The following is a 20,065-nucleotide window of genomic DNA, read 5'->3' on the forward strand; positions in this document are numbered from 1 at the left end:
CCATATTGATATACAACATTAAGTGACCTTTGGTCTCCATTTTGATATACAACATCAAGTGACTTTATATTGTCTTGGTATTGATATACTCATTTATTGTTTTTTGGTCTATTGTTATACCACATAGGGTGACCTCTGGACTCTGGTCTTTGTGTTGATATGCCACATTGGGTGACCTTTGGTCTCCGTGTTGATATTATACATTAGGTGAACTCCTGGTCTCCTTTAGGACGATTCATTCAGTCAACTGAATGGTCACTGAAAGGTCTGGAAAGGTCACTAAATGGCATAGCTTTGCCATTCAGTCACCATTCAGTAATCTTTCAGTCACCTTTCAGTTAACTGAATGGCAGAGTTTCATCCTGTGGCTACATATCGATGAAAAACATTAGGTGGTCTACATTATACCAACACTTATGAATTCGCAGAAACTCCAAAGAACTTTTTAAAAATTTCAAATCACGATTATTTTTCCAAAGTCAGTATCATCAAAACACATGACTTTTCAAAACTCTTTATACAACCATTAGTTGAGACAAAGACTAGGTTTTTGGTATCATAGACAACTGCTTCCTCAATAAAAATGGAATCGGAAATTTTCATATATTTCTTGTGATTGGTCATCTACAAAAATCGTTTCCATTAAGTGCTCCGAGATTGATATTTAAAGGATGCTTGAGTTCCTCTGTGACAATGTAGTCTTTGAGATCAGCAAGCCTTCCAACAATCTGTTTGGATTTCGAAGGGCACCGACTGTGTCCCATAATTAACCAAACCGTTGTTATATTCTTAAGAAACAGAATTTATTGAAAAAAAAACCTTCAACATAAGAAGAAAACACTTCCTGTCACAGTGGCTTTCAACTCGACCTTAAGATTTTATATATCGGCGACGTGTTATCAATTAACAATAGTCATTTTCATTTATATGTCTACTTGATATATTCAATTGAGCTCAGAATAAAAGACATCACAGAGTCCGACACATCTGTTTCATATTTGGATGTTTTACTGACTATAGACGAGTATTGCCATCTTCAAAAAAAAAATTATATGACAAACGGAATGACTTATTAAGCTTTTCCACTGTCAACTTCCCTGACTATATATTTTGTCAACGAGGAACTCCCGCATCCTTTTAATATCAACCTCAGAGTACTTTTGTGTAGAATCAGTATGATTTTAACGAAGTAATTTTGTAGTTGACCAATCACAAGGTATGAAAAATTTCGAGATCTATTCTCAGTTTATGGTCAGTTTCTGTAGGAATACGAGATGTCATTTGATGTTTCTATCATTATCGAGACAAAGAGTTCATGGTTGGTGTTATATTATATCTTTATGAAGATTGGAAGTCATAATGGTTTAAATCAATATATACACCCGTCTTCCATGAGACACCTATAATTTATGTCATTATACAGACCGAAATTTATTACCAATAAGGAGACCAGTGTCACTTAAAGTGTTTTATCAATACAGTGACCAGAGGTCACCAAATTTTCTGTATCAATTGGATATATATCTTTGAACTTAAAATAAAAGATACCACAGAGTCTGATACATCTGTTTCTTATATTTTACTAGAGAAAGACATTAAAATGGCAAATTAACAACAAAACTTTATGATAAATGTGAGGACTTCAGCTTTTCTATCATCAATCCCCCTTATTTATGTAGCAATATACTCTTATCACCTGCATATGGAGTTTATTTCTTCCAGTTGATTCAATATATGCAAGAAAATGTTCTAAGTACAACAATTTCATAAAAGGCATGCTATTGACAAATAAGGTGATGATACAAGGATATCAACAGTCTTGTTTAAAGTCAACATTTCGCAAATTCTAAAGTCGACACAATGTCTTTGTTAGCATATACAATTTATCACCAAGTCAAATGCTGACTTTTTCATACAATTATATTGTTGGACCATTATTTTTTACATTGAAATGTCTACGGATTTTCCATTTTTCCGATCATAAGGAGCACATGGCGAGTGTGACTGGTTGACAGGGGATGCTTACAATTGATATGGATATATGCAAAAACATTTATTGGCGGGGAAAGAGTTAAAACTGATGTTTGGGTGGAATATTCAGCACCCAGAGAACGCATACTATGGAAATAAAAGTATACGTGTTATAGGTATGTTGACTCTGCCTTCGAAATTAAGGTAGAAATAATCCCCCCTCTTCAACTTTCATATCAAAAACTGTTTACAATTATAAGAGATGTTGCTAAAATATAAATTGTTTTTTCAAAAAAGAAAACAAAACTAACCATCAGTAGAAAACCAATTTCACAAACACCCTCCCCACCCCTTTTCAAACAGATAAATAAAATTAGATATTTGTATGAGAAAAAGAAAATTCGAAATTTTGACAACCTTATATTATAGCTCATTTTAAGTGAAGGTCTAATCTAGATTAAATGTTTATTAATGTTAAAGAATACATCTCATAAAGTCTCTGTCTGGTGTGAGTAAGATGGTCGAGTTATTAACTGCATATAAAGCTACCCATTTCTGTGCGCAGATTTTTTTTTTTTGGGGGGGGGGGATGCTACATTTGTTTCTAAATATAACCAATCTTTTCCTAGTTTCTTATTTACATAATATCAAGATGTGCATTTCTATGCTTAGATTTTAAAATTTGATGACTAGTCCAAGTGTTTGTGGTGATTTGGTATAGTACAATTACATATCTAAATAAAGTGAATGAAGACTGCACTGAAAATGACTTAAAGAATAATTTCTGTACAAATCATTTATTATTTCTTGCATAAAAAGCAAATAAAGTGAAATTATTGCATAAAGTGATATGGTTTTACAAATCATCACAGATGGTTTGTCCCACTTCTACAAATGTTCACTGGTGTTAAGCCAATATCATGAATGTTACAATGATTTTAAACACAGAGTGATCTACCTGCTATTTGTTACCAAAGAAGGCTGCTCTTACTGATGATTATTAAAAAATTATGAATTTTTCACTGAAATCTTATCAACAGAAAATGAAAAGTGCTCAAAAATGGAACAATAGTAAGTACATTTGTAAAAATCCTCTATCACTACTTTTTGGATACGAGTCCTAATATTTGTTCTTTTTTCAGTTTATTTGTATATTACCTATGTAGTGACTTGCCAGATCTACATGTATACAAAAAGCAAGCAAAAAATCGCTACAAAATTATTACTAAAATATACATGGTACATGTATGAGAAATTTCATTATTGCATGATTGGACTTTGTCAGTATATTCTGATTAGAATGTTACTGACTAATGAGAAATAATATATATACACAGACCTACTGCTGCTACTTACCTAGATATACAACTCACAAAAATGTCAATGTGAAAACAACATCAAGAGGAAATATCCCTCTATTCTATGGACAAAGTATGAGGCAAGAATATTTACAAATATTTGGCACTGATACATAATAACTTCTGTGTAAGTCTCAATCTTTTGAAGTTAAAAAGATGCATACATTGTGAAAATTCTAATATCATAAAAATTTCAGCTTCAATTACAAGAGTTATCCATCTTGCATGCTATGGAAAAGAGAATGTTCTATTTCAATACAACATGTGCACTTAGAAATAAAGAATATTCAATTTTTTGTGGTTTAAATATGGAATTTATTACACAATTTGGACAGGATTTTTTTTCATATTCTCATGAGTACAAAGTATAACTGAAAATACAAAAAAAAAAAAAAAAAGAATTTAAAAAAAATGGTGTCTTACTAAATAACTTGAAACAGAAAATTTTGGGGATTTTCTGAACTTTTGCTGCCATGTGATACTATGCATTAGACATTTAAGTGTTTTTGTTGTTATTTTCAAAAAGTGTGGAAATATTAATTCTAATAAACAGATAAACATTATTCACTGATGAAAATGTAATAAAAGAATATATTTCTTATCATGAAATATTGATTGCACATAGTTACTTAAAAGAAAAAAAAAACAGAGGAACCACTTAATACACTTTGAATAAGACATCAATTTAACTTTCTGATAATACAGGAACTCTTCACTAGATATAATAAAAATGCCCAGAAAAAAATATTGTACAGTTAAAAATTTTATAAATAACTTAAAATACTTCTGGTATAAAAGGTAATTCCACAACACAACAACACAACACAGTAATAATATAAAAAGTTTCTGGAATTTTTTTCATATGGAATGGTTAAAGAATAATTCTTTTTACTAAAATATATTGCTTGTTTGATTAAAATTATTGCCACTAGCTAACGAATCACACCATTCACTCCTGGAATCACATTAAAATCTACAGTGTCTCTGTCATCATAACGGAGTCTCCATTGGATACTCGTCATCTGATGTTTCTTGTGCAGGGTTATCTTCCCCTGTCACAGCATCCAATGTCTGAAGTGTCTGTTCTACAGCACTGTCCAAAAGTTGATCCTGAGATGAACTTTGCACCACACTAACACTCACAGCCACAGCACCACCACCTTGTGGCTCCACCACTGTAGATACCACATTTCTGTCTGTGGAACTGTTATTTCTGGAATGTATACGGAAATTTCCTGCACTACTGTTTCGTGAATGTTGCTGTGAGTTATACTGTCCTGTAAAAGCCACATCACTACCATGCTGTATGTAGTCATCTGGTAAAGATGGTCTTTGATGAGCTGCATGCCCTTGAGTGCTTGCATGTGATCTGTAGGTGGGGGGTCTTGAGTTGTCTCCCTGGGTGGGAGGGAACGTGATCTGTATTCCTGTCCTGGCCGTGCTGGCTCGGGACCTATAGGAGGGAGGGGGAGAGCTAGGGAGACTGTAGTCCTCTGCAGGGAGCTCCTCTGTGGCATGAAACCTCTCCCTTTGGCTCTGTGCTAGGGCCAGCTGATGTTGGAAATCCTGCATGGAGGCATTGTAGGAGGGAGGGGGACGTCTGTACTGAAACTCTGGATACATCATCCCTATAGGAACATCATAATTTGCAGGTGTACAAAATGAAATGACAGTAATTCTTCACTTAATAAATTCATAGATAATAAAGTTGAAGTTGTAGGCATATCTTTATATGTTATGCATGTCATATAAGATGCAGCGTTTATAAATATTTTCCAGCTGATCTTACCTCCATACCACTGATGCTCTCTTGTTCTCGAAGACCGTCCATGACGACGTGACCTTGACCTCCGGTCCTGTTGGTGTCTAAAGTCTCCAAGGCCAAACAAAGCATGGAGGGGTTCATGACCTCTGGGTGTGCATTTCCATCCAACTGCTACCACAACAACCAACAGGACACCCAGACCTGTTTAATCACAACAATTCCATGACAACCAAAAACATAAATGATTTATGGTTTTATGATTACCTACAGTTTTTTTGGAGTGTGACTGTAATTCCATATACATTAAAATATAATTAAAATAAAATAAATTAAATTGATGTATTCTGCTTGCTTTGGAAACATTGATAGTGCCATTACCTTATAATTAATCCAGATGCAATGTGTATAATATATATTGTTCAATGTGCCTGTATGCTCGATGCATTACTATGGGGATTTCATGCATACTGATGTGGAATCTTTGATGACATAAAAAGTATAGGGCTGCCTAATCCCCACCTCATTTGGTATGTACCATATGTGTGTGTGCAGGGGGAGGGGGGTGATTGCACTTTTTCTGCTTGTCCAGAATTCAGTACATGCAATAGCACTATTTATACATGTATATAACACTGTTCAGTCTAGACAAGTACAAATGTACCTTGGTTATAAATTTAATGCATGTACAATTAAAAACACTGAACAGAACAGCAAATTAAACAAATGTCTTCAGTATTGATGTTCATTATTGATGTGATTAATGACTATAAATATATTAAGATGGATTAATTTGCACTTCCAGGTGTAACAGGCTGTGCATTATCAGAATAATGACATTATATTTATTGAATTTAAGATGACAGATTATACTCTCTGAGGTTAACTATCAATATCCTGCTACTTGAGGATTTTTGTACATGTAGATATATATTAAACAATACCTTAATTCATGAACTAAATATAAGTAGATATACTGAAATAAATAATAATTTTTCAGTTCAGTCTGTTTCCTATAGTAATAAACCTGATTAATGATTTGACATGGGTGCTTTATAGTATTTCAGTTTCTACACTGTTATAAGTGTTCATTATCAGTTCGGTTGCTCATTTGTAGCACTGCCTGGTTATTATACAAGAGTTTAAGACACACAAGTAATCTCCTTAACAACTTCACAGTTTGTACCTAAACTATGGGGACCATTAATTATATACTCTGGAACTATACACTACAAATAAAAAAAGAAACCAATGACAACTTAAAAAAGAAACATAAATCAATCTAACATGACAAAGAATATCACAAATCAAACTGTTGTTTTAATCATGTTAATAGCCTGATCAAAACATCTATGGTTTAACAAAGCCAGTATTTATCCATGGGGCTCAAATGACATCACTAGTTCTTTTTTAGAATCTTTTGATGACATATAAAACAGAATAATTAACATGATTTACTGTTGTTTGAAATCAAGAATAAATTGACATACCTCAAAATTATGTATATCAAGACCATAATTTGGGGCTGGATATAACATGCAAATTAAATATATATTGAACTGTAAAAACTTTAATCATAAGGATCTTTTAGGTATAATTTTATCTGCAGATCTCTTTTTCATGTTCAGGGTTTGAAAATAACATGACACCCCTCAGAGAAATCCTGCTCCACAATAACCTTGAGACCACACCAAAAACCATTTTACCTGTGTGAAATGATACCCTGAATACAGAAAGACAAGCAAATGTCCCCCAGGTGTAGACCAGTTAAAGAGAACAGTCGTAAAAATAGGACCAAGGGCAAAAAACAAGGATTACAAAAGGCCTAATCCATTAGCTATATTACCTAATGCAGATCTTAAAACAGATTACTTCACTGAACAAAGAAAAAGTAAATTTTACTTTAACTGTAATAACTTTTTATCATGTGTGTAACTAATTCCATCATGTATTATCTTAATCATGTTATTAATTGCAACTTTTTGTGTTATTGTGTAAAGTCAAATTTCATTTTTTTCCACTGGAGATCAATCCTCTTTGATCCTAATTACTCTTAGCACAATAGACAAAGCTACTGTTTCCCCAAAATGTGTAAGGAATATGCTTGTCAAACAGAGAGAACTTGGATTTTAAGGAAGTAGAAGTTTGTTGACAGATTCAGGTGATAAATGACTTAAAATGAGCCTTGTCACGTAATGGTAGGAACTACAGAGTAACAATAAATTTATCTTCCTAAGAGACAACTATTGAAATAAGCACTATAAATAAATATGTGTGTCTCTGCTAAAACTGAAAAAATCAAATACACAGGTAAATAGTACCTGTACATAAACATCAGGACAACTTCATGTATCAGAACTCAGCCCAATTTACTCAACAACCTCAATGTATAAATTGTATTGAACTTGCTCCTGGATTTATTTAATAATGCATGAACAAATATTGACGTAAGCGAATGAATGTGGTGGTGGTTTTTTATAACGCTGTCACAATTAAAGACACTGTCGATCTGCGCCCAGGAAATGGACAATTCTACACACAGACTTTCTACAACTCTTTATTAAAAGGGGCCCCCAGGTTGTGAATAACATTTAAGATGAGAGATAAATGTGTAATGTAATTACCCCCTGTAGTAAATGTTTAAGTTAATATTCTGCCATGTTGTTTTGTATATTTTGCCATATGAACAAACCGTATGTACCTATTGTCATTGCTTTCACAGAACTACATGTACATGGTAACATTCCATCGCATTTCTCCAGTATTGAACTTAAATTATGAAATTTCTTTTGAACATGTTGAATAGCCTGTTTCTTACCGATTTAAATTGCTTAGTTGAAATTTAGTATGAAAATTATACATAATTCTTACCTATAAACATTATTGCGAGGAAGAGAAAGCTATTCCCAGTGGCATGGAGTGCTGCGAGTACAATTCCAGTCACAACACAACAAACACCTAACAATGACAAAATGACGAGAATCCATCGGAATGAAGTGGTGGCAGCCAAACACGAGAGGCATCCTTCCTTACAGGGCTCAGGTTCCACAGAGGAGGAACTACGAGACCTGTGCCTCCGTCTACCGTGATGTGAGCGATGCCCCGACCTGTGGTGGTGCCGTGAGTGATGGCGGTGTTGGGGGTAGTGACTGTATCCCCGCGGGTCATGAACCCCAGGGTGGGACTGCCCTCCCTGCCTGGGAGAGGAAGAATTGTGGGAGGGAATAACATGAGAGTGTAGAAGATCGGGTAATGGCTCGTGACGCATCTCTTGTTGTGCTGCAATGACTCCTACATCTATGTCCTGGGTTTGTATAGAATGTCCTGGGGCCATGTTTTCATTGTTGGTTGACTGCTGTGATGTATCTGTGCGTACTGTGGGGTCAGTTTCATTCACCTCTGCTACGACTTCACGTCTCTCTGCTGAAGAAGTCCTCCTGTTCACAGTGTAGTTTGATTGGCTAGGAATACCACTAGTTTGTCCTACTGATTCATGTAAATTAGAATTATAATTGCCTCTGGCTGGCGAACGACTGTCATTTTCTTCATTGTTTTGATCCATGTTTATACAATTATGCAAATTACGACTGCTATGCACCCAATTGCGGTTGTCAACAAAATTTGACCTGTAGTGCGTGTGGTTTCCTTCAGCACTCTCCGGTAATGTTTCCGCTCTTGAACTATTTGTCTCCTGAAAGGAGGCACCACCTATTGAAGAGGCCCCACTGTAAGCACCACTCACTGAGGCAATGCCTGAATTACTCCGTGGAGGTTGTGGGGCAGTCCGTTTGTCAGGGTTCCACGCTATGCTTCTGTTTACCTCATTGCCACTGCTAGCCATACCCCATAAACAAAGATATTAGTAGCAAAGCCAAGGAAAACGATTTTCAATATAACTAACACATTTTTTAATACCCTATCCCTGATAAGAACACTAAATCCCTCCTTCAAATGTTTCAGGATTTAATTTTGCTTTTATTATCTTCAACATAAAAGTGAATCTCTCTCTTGATAATCTTCTCTACAGTGATTTGAGCTTTCCCCTTTTTCCATGAGTGGGCTGCTCTTGGTCTGTCCCGGCAATGTGAATGTTCCTTGCTTGGAATAGTCCATCAATAGATGTGAATTTGACACAAGTAAAGATATCCTTAGACACATTTATTCTTCTGTAGACATTTAAAAACCAGGAGTTTTGATTTCCAAAGATTATTTTGGCCTGTCTGCCACTACACAAAGACCTTTATTTGGGTACTGCCTAATGGTCTTTACATTTTGTTTTGGATTAAGGACACAGCTGGTGGAAGGACCTCGTGTGACTTCCGAGCCCTCTGTAATCCACTTCACGGACTAACAATTCCAGTCTCTCTGTAAATAAAAACATTCAGCTGACATCACTAAATGGATCACCTTCTTTGTTCAATAGTGCTGATTTAATCAAATGTGTCATTTACATGGTAAGCAAGCTTAGCAAACAAACAAACATAAAAAAAGGTATGTAGTTGATAAAAGAGTCTTAGCATTCCCCAGGTATCTGTTGACCCCCATCAGCTGTTCAAACCACTCAAGTGTGTCTTTTTACTTTGTTTTAGGTCAACAATTGTATCTGAGCAGGAAATAGCCACAGACACTATATATTTTTTTTACCTGTTCACCTGACCACAGAGACATTTATGTACAGTTTTTATATGTTTACACACAGTATCCATCCATAAATTATATGTATGTTGTAGGTGTATTTAGTTACCAATATATAAAATAAATATCAAAAGCTTAATAGCAAGTGTCAGTTATTTGACAATCGATTCATTATCATAATTTCCAGTCATATCTTAATAAATTGACACATTTTTTTAAAAACAAAACCTTTACAATGTATGCTAATGTACCAAGGTTATGGAAGACATATACTAATGACTTACAGAGAAATATGACTTATCATTTTGTAATAAACAGTCTTAATCAATAAGTAGTGAAATAGTGAAATCAATGATCATATTTAACAATAAGAGACCATAATAAAATTATGAGTATATCAATCAAGTTCAGTTGCTGAAACATTTGGTGTCCTCTGCAAATAAATGTTCTAAATTCACCAATTTGTCAAATGCCCCTGAATATAAAAGTTCAAAAATACAGTAAACCAGAATTGAGGGAACTGCTTGACCCATCCATCACAGGGAACATATATTAATATTGGAATGAAATAAGAGAGAGAGAAAGAGAAAGATAGAGAAGTGAAATATCTAATATTCCCCATGTCTGAAATTTCATTTGCTAGCGTTTTCTCTCTGAGTCTCATACTATTTAGCTTATTTGTTATAGATTCAATAGACTGTCTTTAATAAAACAGCTTTAATGCAAGGCAGTTTTATTCCTTGTAAAATTAAAGCTTACTGAAGCATGCAAAGCATGTCTAAAATCAATATCTGTTCAATTGCACATTATATAGCCTTTCAAATTAGATCAAAGAGAATTTTTTAACAAAAAGTTGAGTAATCTTTAGCTGAATTTTACAACTGGCTGGCATCTATAATTATAAGCTGATCTCCCCTTCCATTTATTGAGTTTTAACATTACAAAAACAACATACTTTGGGGTCTTTATATCAAGTCTTAAACCTAAACTAATTGTTTTAATAAATTACATGCTATATCTTCAGGCAAAGGTTTCTCTCAACTTTTCAGCTTGAGATAGAATCTTTTTTTTTTATTTTAAAATATAATTTTGACAGTATTGAAGCCAGAAGTTCTAAACAGATCATTTCAATAATATACTGTTTTTATGTAAGCCTTCAATTCATTGAAAAACTGAACATAAGATTAACACAGGATTAAAATATTGAGAACTTTGTACTCTAAGCATTCTAATTTATTGTCAGTAATAAGAATATTTAGATCTTCAATAAATCGTAAATATGTTACTGTATACAATTATCTGTGCAACACTGACAAATTTTAGTTATATATGTATTTTTTTTTTTACAACGAGAAAAAAAAAATACAGAAAGTATGTCACAGCTAGCAATTAAAATTATAAAAATACTATAAATACATTATCATCAATCTTATTATAGATAAAATGTCATTGTGTCAGTTGTAAATACAATGGCATTTAAACAATACAAGTAGATAACAAATTCAATTAACTATAGCTGATAATTATCTATCAATAAACATTGAACACAATTAGGCATACATATAACTTAATCATTTGATCAGAGACATAAATAAAACATGGTGTTTTATTATTTATGTTTCTGATTCAGGGCTTTCAAAAAGATTAGAAACAGGTTGTTCTTTTACAAAAACAGGAGGTATCTTGTGGAACGATTTTAATTAAAAAAATAAATATGTTATCAAATTTTTCTCCAACAACCATTCTGGTCAGAACAATCATGAATTCAGTTGGGTGAAAGTACCGGGTACCGGCAGATTTTGAAAGACCTGCTGATTTAGTATGCAACATCTTAACTTTCTCTTTGACAATCTGATTGTAGAACATTCTTTGTACGCTTAAAAACTCATGATCGGATGAACAACTTATCCATGGTAAAAAATACTTAAGGCATCAATTTTATATCCCATTCTGGTGCCTATATACTCTGGATCATACAGACATAAAATAATGTAAACTTGCTTCAGTGCTTTGTACACTGTTGTAGAGTTCTTCTATGGGATTTTTCCCAACTAGACATGAACCAAATTGCGTTTGACTCCAGGTTTCCTTTCTATGTACACAAGCTGTAAGTGCATGCAAATTCATATTTTGACACATTTCTTTTGTGCAAACTAACTGCAAACTGACAAAGGAATATATCACAAACAACCACAATCATGCAAACAAAAAATAAGCAGACCGCAAATAAATTATGAAATAAATATTGTCGTGAGCCATTTCCAAAGTTTAATTCTGTTTCTTAAGTTACAAGTTTGCCATTAAATTGGATGTTTACAACGCTACTTACATGTACCTTTTCTTTGTTGACAGTGCAATCAAAGGCCTCTAGAAGGAAGTGAAATCACGTTTAAAGGTCTCGCGTTACACGAGATTAATGGCCGCCTCCATCGTAGTTGGAGGAAGAGGTAGGCGAACCGGAATACACATTGTAAGCTGACAATGATCGGCTTATTTTTCTTTTCTGATCTATTGCATAACAAATCTGCCTCAAGATGTATTCTGATGAAGCTTTAACGTATTCAATAATGAAAGTAAATTCAAGATATCTACCTATCACCGCAACCACGTCTACTTTCAGATTCAGACTATATGAGATTTAACTACCTCGGTGTATTAGCGTGATATGATAGTTTTGTTAGTTCTGAACTCCAAAATATTTTATTGCTTTGCATTAACATAGGTCCATATTGATCTATTTGGAAGAGGGTCATATTGAAGTAAGAGAACGAAAGACCAGTACCTACAATTTCTTTTAATCAAAAGTCTGAATATGCATTGCCATTTGTTCAGAATATTCAGCGTTTGCTGTGATTGTATCTTGGCGATGGGATACCCCAAACCTAAAGCTTGTGCACACAGTATACCTTGGTGTCAAATGATTTAAAACGTTATTTTACTAAACAGTACATACTATTTCTTTGCTTTATTTTAGAATTTTGTAGTGGAGTACACAAGATTGCCAATTGGAGATGGCCCAGCAGTTAGTTCAGAATGTTGTTGATATTATGGATAATGCCCATTCCCAACAACAACAGCTGACAGAATCCATGAAGTCACTGTCAGAGGCCAAACAACAGGTGAAAAAATTGGTATTTGAAGGTGGATGATATATTGTAGAAAGGTGTATAAGAATACTGACAATCAGTTTTAAGACACCCAATCACAAAGATGTCATATCTACCATGTAGGAAAAACAGATAGAGCATGCTCTGAAATGATTCGGGATTTGTATTGGTAATAGGTGTTGGATTAATATTAAAAAAAACTTTTGATTCATTAAACATTATCTGTAGAACTATTGCATTTTAAGGATTAAAACATTCCCTGTAAAGACATATCAGCATGGAATTTTGTGTGAAATACATGGTATAATTATTAGCAATTCTACAGGTACATTGTACATGTATGTTCATTTAATTTTTTTCATTTGATTTTAATTTTCCTTTTGATTTTGATAACATGTTTATACACAGTTGCAATTATAGAAATGTAAATGGCCTTTTTTTTATGTGATACAGATTAATTATTATATTCATTATTTAGCACAGTTCAGAAATAAATGAAAGATAAATTTCATTTAAGGTTCATTGACCCTCTGATAAGAGAGATAACTCTTTCTGGGTAAATGTCTATTATAAATTTGTCAAGTTGAAATGTAATTTCTAACAAAGGAGATGGGTGAACATAGCTTGCAGAAAGCCTATAGCTTCAGATATATAAAAATCATGTTCAGTTTGTGAATTTAGTATTTAGAGTAAAGTTCTCATTATTGAAATTTATGAAATTATGATAAACGAAATTTTTCTGAGGAAAATTTTCTCGGCAAAATTTATTCTTTTATTAAAAAAATTAATGTGGTATTCGTGTGGTTCGAACCCTAGCAATAAAAATCCTGAGTATCATTTTCTTTTGAGACTAGCATGCTAACCACTAGACTACAGAAGTCCTGATGAAGTGTGGCATTTAAATCATGTTTGTGATATGACCCTTGACTTAATGGACTTCAAGTATTTCTCGAAAAGCTGCGAATGTTATGTCATAAAAGTATATTTTTTTACATAAAGTATATTTTTATGTTAGACGAAATATCAAGGAAAATTTTGATATAATTGAAATTTGATTTTTCATCTTCATGTTTGTCACACTATAGGCTTATCGCTCGTCGTGTTCACCCATCTCCTTTGCCTCCTAAGCTTTGCTAAAATTGTTTGCATTCAAAGTATAAAAAACATTTCTTTTGAAAAATTATAAGCATTAAAGCAACATTTTATATGAGTAAACATAGGGTTTGTGAACTGTAAGATGAAGTAAGAAGTAAAACTATATCAGTAAGTAAATGGTGTCATGCATGAGATTGCATGGTGGTCAAAGTGATCCAGAATTGATCAGAGCAAATAAAATGTTTTATTATGAATTAAAAATTGATTTTAATGGTCATGCTTTGAATTATCAAGTTTATTTGAAATTTACTGTACCTCATCTGTTTTTAAAAGGTTAAATTCAGTGCAGAGCAGTCAAAGAAATGTCTTAAGGAGCACTTTAAGTGGTTAGAAGAAAAAGCTATAGAAAATTTGACCCGCAGACTCAATGAACTACTCTCAGAGGTTGACAGGCTTTCTGAGGAGGCATTATCTCCCCTTACAGACTGTGAAGCAATGCTAAATGCAGGCATTTCAGCAGCTGCCAGAGTTATGGAGGATGGTAATTTTTTTTTGGGCCCCCCCATAATTGAAGATTTGGGGGCATATAGTTTTTGATCTGTCTGTTAGTCTGTTTGTCCACAAAAACTTACCTTTCCCATAACTTTTTAATGTTTAATAGTGCTAGGGCTTTAATATATTTTACATGTGTATTCTTTGTGATGAGACCTTTCTTTGAGTACCAATATTTCTCACCTCTTGACCTTGTAGTTTGATCTACTTTTGGAAGACTTAACCTTGGCAATAACTTTTGAATGGTTAGTGATAGGGCTTTCATTTTTCACATGCATCTTCCATGTGACAAAACCTTTCTTTGGGTACCAATATTTTTGGACCTACTTTTGAAAAAATTTAACCTTGGTCATCAGTGGTTTACAAACACACCTTGTTTTTTTAAAAAAAATTAAAAATTATACATTACCTGCAACAATGCTTGACATGAAAAACAATAGGATACCTGTAAGATTTGTAAATTTTGTTAAATTATCATCTACAGTATGTTTATGCATCATTCTTTTATGAAAACTTTGTAAGGCCATCTTTACAAAAACTGTGTTTTCCCTATCCCAATGGACTGCCTAAAAACTTTTTTTTAACCTCCAGGAAACAATTATTTTTTTTTGATAATTCGTAATTTTCTCATCTCATCAACAACAATTTATTTTATATTCACAATTAGTTGATCATTATAATGCTAATCTGTACAGGCCCATATCAAAAAATAAATTCTCCTACCTACCTACCTAATTTTTTATTCTGAGCAGGGAGGGGGCAAGCAAACATTTAAGGTAGCCTAACTGACCAATTTTTCTAGAAAAGCAGAAATATGTAGGATATTATAGGATGTAGCTTTTTTTTTCTCTTGTGAGTGATATTCACTAAATATTTAAGATAAATAGTAATTTTTTATGTCTCAGAAATATCAGATGTTAGAAGAAATACTTTTACTTATCTGAATTAGGGGAGAAAACTCTTGCTAGCATATTATGTACATGCATTAGAAAATCTGTTTAAATTACCAGGAAAGAAGATCTTAAGTAATAATCCAAATGACCACATTGAGGACTTGGTGAAGTTTAAAGACAACCCAGACACAAAGCAGTTGCATAGGTTCTTATTTTTTTCAGTACTTCAGTAGTGTACAAGGTTGATGTATTCTTTTCTGTAATTCTCGGGTATAGTAATATTGTTTATTATGACTGAATGTAATTTGACACCTCTCCTTTTTGTCAGTGTTCCAGAAATCCCCTCCCTGGCAGACGTGTCTTACCTGTCTGTTGACAGCTTCCACCCTGACCTGGAGAACAAACTTCATCAGCTGTTTGAAAATGAGGGCCGGGTACTAGAGAGGGCACCAGCTCAGATCTCAGAAATAGAAGAGCGACCAGGAAGTCTGTTGATTACTTGGACAGAGGTAAAGTTGTCATGGAGACAGTGAATACTAACCCAGTAAATTATATATTTACACAGAGTACATGTATTTACTTTTTATTTGAATTGCTAGGGAGTTGAGAAATGTTCAGATGAACAAATTATAAAATTAAGATGTGGATATAAAATTGACACAGTCTAATGATATATAGATCCAGCTCCCTATGGATTAAATAAGAACCATAAGAATTAGATTGTATTTAGTGCTCATTACTTTATAGTGAGTACTAAGTAGACGAGACTTGGTCAGTTTTTCATAGCTACATTTACTATCAGGTGGATGAGGAGGTTGAAGCTGGAGAATTTTGTTTACAATACTGCTACGGCAGAGTCCAGTCTAACGAAGACAAAAATGTCACATTCCACACGGCCTACACTGGTCCCAACACTTCTTGTAAGGTACGACATCTGAGGACCAGTACACCATACTCCTTCAGGGTCAGATCTCGCCCCGAGGGTGAGGAAAAGTGGAGCATCTGGAGTGTTCCCCGGACAGCTGTCACAACCATTCCACACTACCGTAAATATTCCTATAACCATTCCACACTACCGTAAATATTCCTATAACCATTATACACTACCGTAAATATTCCTATAAATCTCAAAAGTTAAAAACTACAGTAAAATTCTTATGGACACACCAATGTTCCAAGCTAACATGTATGAGATTTTTAACAAATACTGTGAGATTTGTACATAATTTTTTGATCAGAATGGAACAACACAACGGAGGGGTACAGTACAAGTAATGAAGACAAGACTGCAACGAGATTATCAGAGGGTCCCACTGAAGTCCTGTACTCCAGCAGTAATAGCTACCGTTGTGGTTTCCCCATCACATTCAGGGTACTGGATGCTGGAGAGAAGACACCCTTTGATGGAATTGGCCTCTCTGCAAATGATGCAGACACTGAAACATTACAGAGGAGCAGCTCTATATTTGTGGCAACATCAGGTAAATATCTAGATAAGAACACTGACTGCATTACAAATGATATTGGTTAGAATTTACAGCATTAGAAGAATTAGCAGGCTTGTCAGTGACTCGGTTGAGTAACCAAAACCAATATTTGAAATTCTGAATCTTACTTGAAAGAGAAAAAAATTGTACATGTTTTTGAATTCTTTGCAGGAAGTGTTTATGTAGATGGTCAGGAAATGAAAACAAAGCTACCCATGCTGACAAGAGGGTCATCTGCAACCATAGAAACTGAAGACCTTGGTAATGGCAAGGTCAGGGTCAGTATTGAAGTGGAGGGAAAAGCTGTAACCTTTGATTGGAAGGTAGAACAGCCCATGAGTTCCAGCAGTCTTATTGGACTGGGGATGGGGGCTAACGCAGCCTCTGTCTGTTTGTTCTTTGGAATGAAATTTAGCCATGAGGATTGGAAAGTTGGAGTTGAATGAGAGAATATCATGGAGAAAATGTTAAACTGTTTATTCTAGTCAATTGGAAGAATTATGATGTGGCATCAGGAGAAAATGATCTCTTGGCATTTAGATGTGCATTATGAATTTCATTTCATGTTAAAAATTCTAATAATATGACCAAGCATTGTCATTATATTTTTCTTTTTTTAAAAGGAATTGTTGTTTGCTTTCTCTAAGAACTCATATTATAATCCAATTTTTTTTTTTTTGGAACAACCAAACATATAATGATTTTTGTGTATATTCATATCCAGATTATAATATATGTCACTTCAAAAAGAACTCTAGTTACCAGGTATGTTATTTAACAGCTTAATTGTAAATGAGAAGGCTGTTTACTGATCTCTCTAGAAATCTTTGCTCAGAGGAGGATATTGCCTAGTCAATAATAATATAAAGATGTTCATGTTGTTCAATGGTTTAGAGAAAAATATTGACTTTGTACATAAACATGATACACAGAAATAGATGTAAATAAGTCAGAGGGCTCAAATAGAAGCAAATTTTTTAAAAATATTTTTGTACGAGTTTTGATATTTTATGCATCAAAATGAAAGTTCTATTATTTATGCCTGTATTATGCATTCAAAAAGAAATAATGTTACATGCACATTTATTATATATTGTATGTTTACGATCCCTCACATATCACCCTGTTATAATCAGTATATATTTCCTGAATAGTAATCCCATATATTACAGCCTAAGTACACACACACGTATTACATAGTCAAATGTGACTTTTAGGAATTTCATCTGAAAAAGTCTCCTGTAAAAATTTTTCGTGTATTTCACGTGAAAATTTCATGTGACAGTTTTCACAAAAATTACACTTGCTCCCTTTTTTTCACAGGCAATGTATGTGAAAGATTTTTTGTGATATTTTTGAACTTGAATTTGGTATGAGAATATTTATTTGAAATATTCATATGAAATTTCAGATGATCACATTTGCCTGTGTAAGTATGATGCATGAGAATTGTTATATCTGATTGTAATTCTTAATTGTACCTTTTTATTATGTTTTTATCTTTTTGTTTTACATAAAGTGTATGTATCATACAGGTACTATGTATTTAAGATTGGAATATATCATGCAAAATGTTGATATTTACAATGTTAATTGAAAATGTACATATTCGTAAAAAAATAAAAAACAGGAATTTTCAAGAAGTCACCCAAAATAGGAAAAAAAAAGAGAAATGGAATTTTTATGATAAGAAGTATATATTCATCTTTAATTTGAATCTGTCAGAATAACTATTCTTAGGTGAACTGGAAATATTAAGAAATGACATGCAATGTAAGGCAAGAGGTTTGATAACGGCCCTGGGGTAAAACCCCTACAGGGACCAGAACAACACATAATTGCTTGCTTGTGTCAAGACTTATGGAAAATGTTAGAGCTGTCTTTTATAAGATAAAAACCATTATTGTTTATGATAGTTGAAGCAACATGTTGAGAAATTTTCTTATGGGTGAATTGCAATAATACATGCATGTTCAAATAGTATTTATGATAAAGTTATTGGTACATGCATATTCAAAAAGCTATGTTTAAGTAAGCAGATTGATGAAAAGCACACTATTGCACTTGCTTTTTAATATTATTAGATTAAAATTTTTCCATTTTGCAGATTTTTTTAAGAGATACATTTAAAGATAATATTTGTGCATTCTTAAGCAGTGGTGCTGGCTCTGTTTGACAGAGTGATATAACAGTTGTTTTGAAGCTTGCCAGCTACAGTTTACAACCTTCACGGGAGGTCTAAACCACGTATAGATCTGTAATAAACTCCTCAGAACCCGTCTATTACTTAAGCACTTGTAAATTGCCAGGCAAATTAATGTTATTAACAGATTCCACATTCACAGATATTTTGAATCTTGCCATAAATCAAAACACTTCTGTTGTCAGTGGAATTTATAGTTAAGGATTTTCAATAACAGAATAAATAGAAATCAGTTTTGTCTTGCCAACATTTGATGTGAAGTTAATATTGTTTAAATGTAGCTGAAGTTTGATGTGGATGTTATTTTGTTGAGGTTTCTTCTCTCCTTGATGTTTTAAGGAGATTGATTTAATTTGTCTTCCATATTTTCTAAGTCATTCTGCATTGGTGCTCCATGTTCATTTTGTTGCTTGTTTTTGTCATTAATAGAAGAAATTTATAGCATCAATTGCATCATTTATATATGTATAGTTCTCTTTTCAATAAAGTGTAAAACTTTGTATTATTAATACTTAGCATATAAGTGATATATTAACAAAGAACTAAACACATATTTCGTGAAATTTTCATGTATTTTCCATATATTTTAGACAATACAATTGTATTGGACATTAAGCATGTTGTATATGTAAATCCTTTCCCGATTTTAGCTGTATTGGCAGAAGACCATCTGTTTGTCTGTCTGTGGATGAAATTTTCAAGAACTGATCTGATTTCAGAAAAACTTAGCATACTAGTGCGTTTAGAATACACCAAGATTAATTTAATTTTCTTTACCAGTTCTTGATTTCGGTGAAGGATGTTGCTAAAGTAAAATACTGAAAATAGGAAATTATGTAAATATCTTTCAAACTGCTACTCCTACAGTTTTTTTTACTGATTTGGTGAAAAAATTGTAAAAAGTAGACTTAATGAAGATGTGTAGTTTTTGATATCAAAAAGTGTTTTAGGCACGCAAAGATTTTAGGAATATTTAAATTTAAAGACATCAAATGTTCACAC

At 33.3% G+C, this 20,065-nt stretch overlaps 2 protein-coding genes across 3 annotated transcripts; one reads left to right on the forward strand and one right to left on the reverse strand.

Moving 5' to 3' along the window:
• Positions 1–3,963: 3,963 nt before the first annotated feature.
• On the reverse strand, positions 3,964–12,085 carry LOC133200690 (uncharacterized). Of its 2 annotated transcripts, none has more exons than XM_061336455.1 (4): positions 12,056–12,085; positions 7,963–9,456; positions 5,119–5,295; positions 3,964–4,957 (listed from the first exon to the last, which is right to left on the reverse strand). In XM_061336455.1, exons 2-4 carry the CDS (start codon positions 8,930–8,932, stop codon positions 4,320–4,322), a joined length of 1,785 nt encoding a protein of 594 aa, XP_061192439.1. In that variant the 5' UTR covers positions 8,933–9,456; positions 12,056–12,085; the 3' UTR covers positions 3,964–4,319. The 2 variants fall into 2 exon arrangements, with proteins under 2 accessions (XP_061192439.1, XP_061192440.1); XM_061336456.1 differs by having other exon boundaries at positions 12,052–12,074.
• A 46-nt stretch (positions 12,086–12,131) lies between these two features.
• LOC133200692 (cytokine receptor-like factor 3) lies at positions 12,132–17,472 on the forward strand. Its single transcript, XM_061336457.1, has 8 exons — positions 12,132–12,196; positions 12,701–12,845; positions 14,262–14,469; positions 15,491–15,578; positions 15,702–15,882; positions 16,176–16,419; positions 16,612–16,854; positions 17,032–17,472. Exons 2-8 carry the CDS (start codon positions 12,738–12,740, stop codon positions 17,304–17,306), a joined length of 1,347 nt encoding a protein of 448 aa, XP_061192441.1. The 5' UTR covers positions 12,132–12,196; positions 12,701–12,737; the 3' UTR covers positions 17,307–17,472.
• The last annotated feature ends 2,593 nt before the right edge of the window (positions 17,473–20,065 follow it).

Source organism: Saccostrea echinata, unplaced genomic scaffold (genome assembly GCF_033153115.1).
Source record: "Saccostrea echinata isolate AGI-Se365-2 ecotype Australia unplaced genomic scaffold, CSIRO_AGI_Sech_v1 ptg000041l, whole genome shotgun sequence".
Lineage (NCBI taxonomy): Eukaryota > Metazoa > Mollusca > Bivalvia > Ostreida > Ostreidae > Saccostrea > Saccostrea echinata.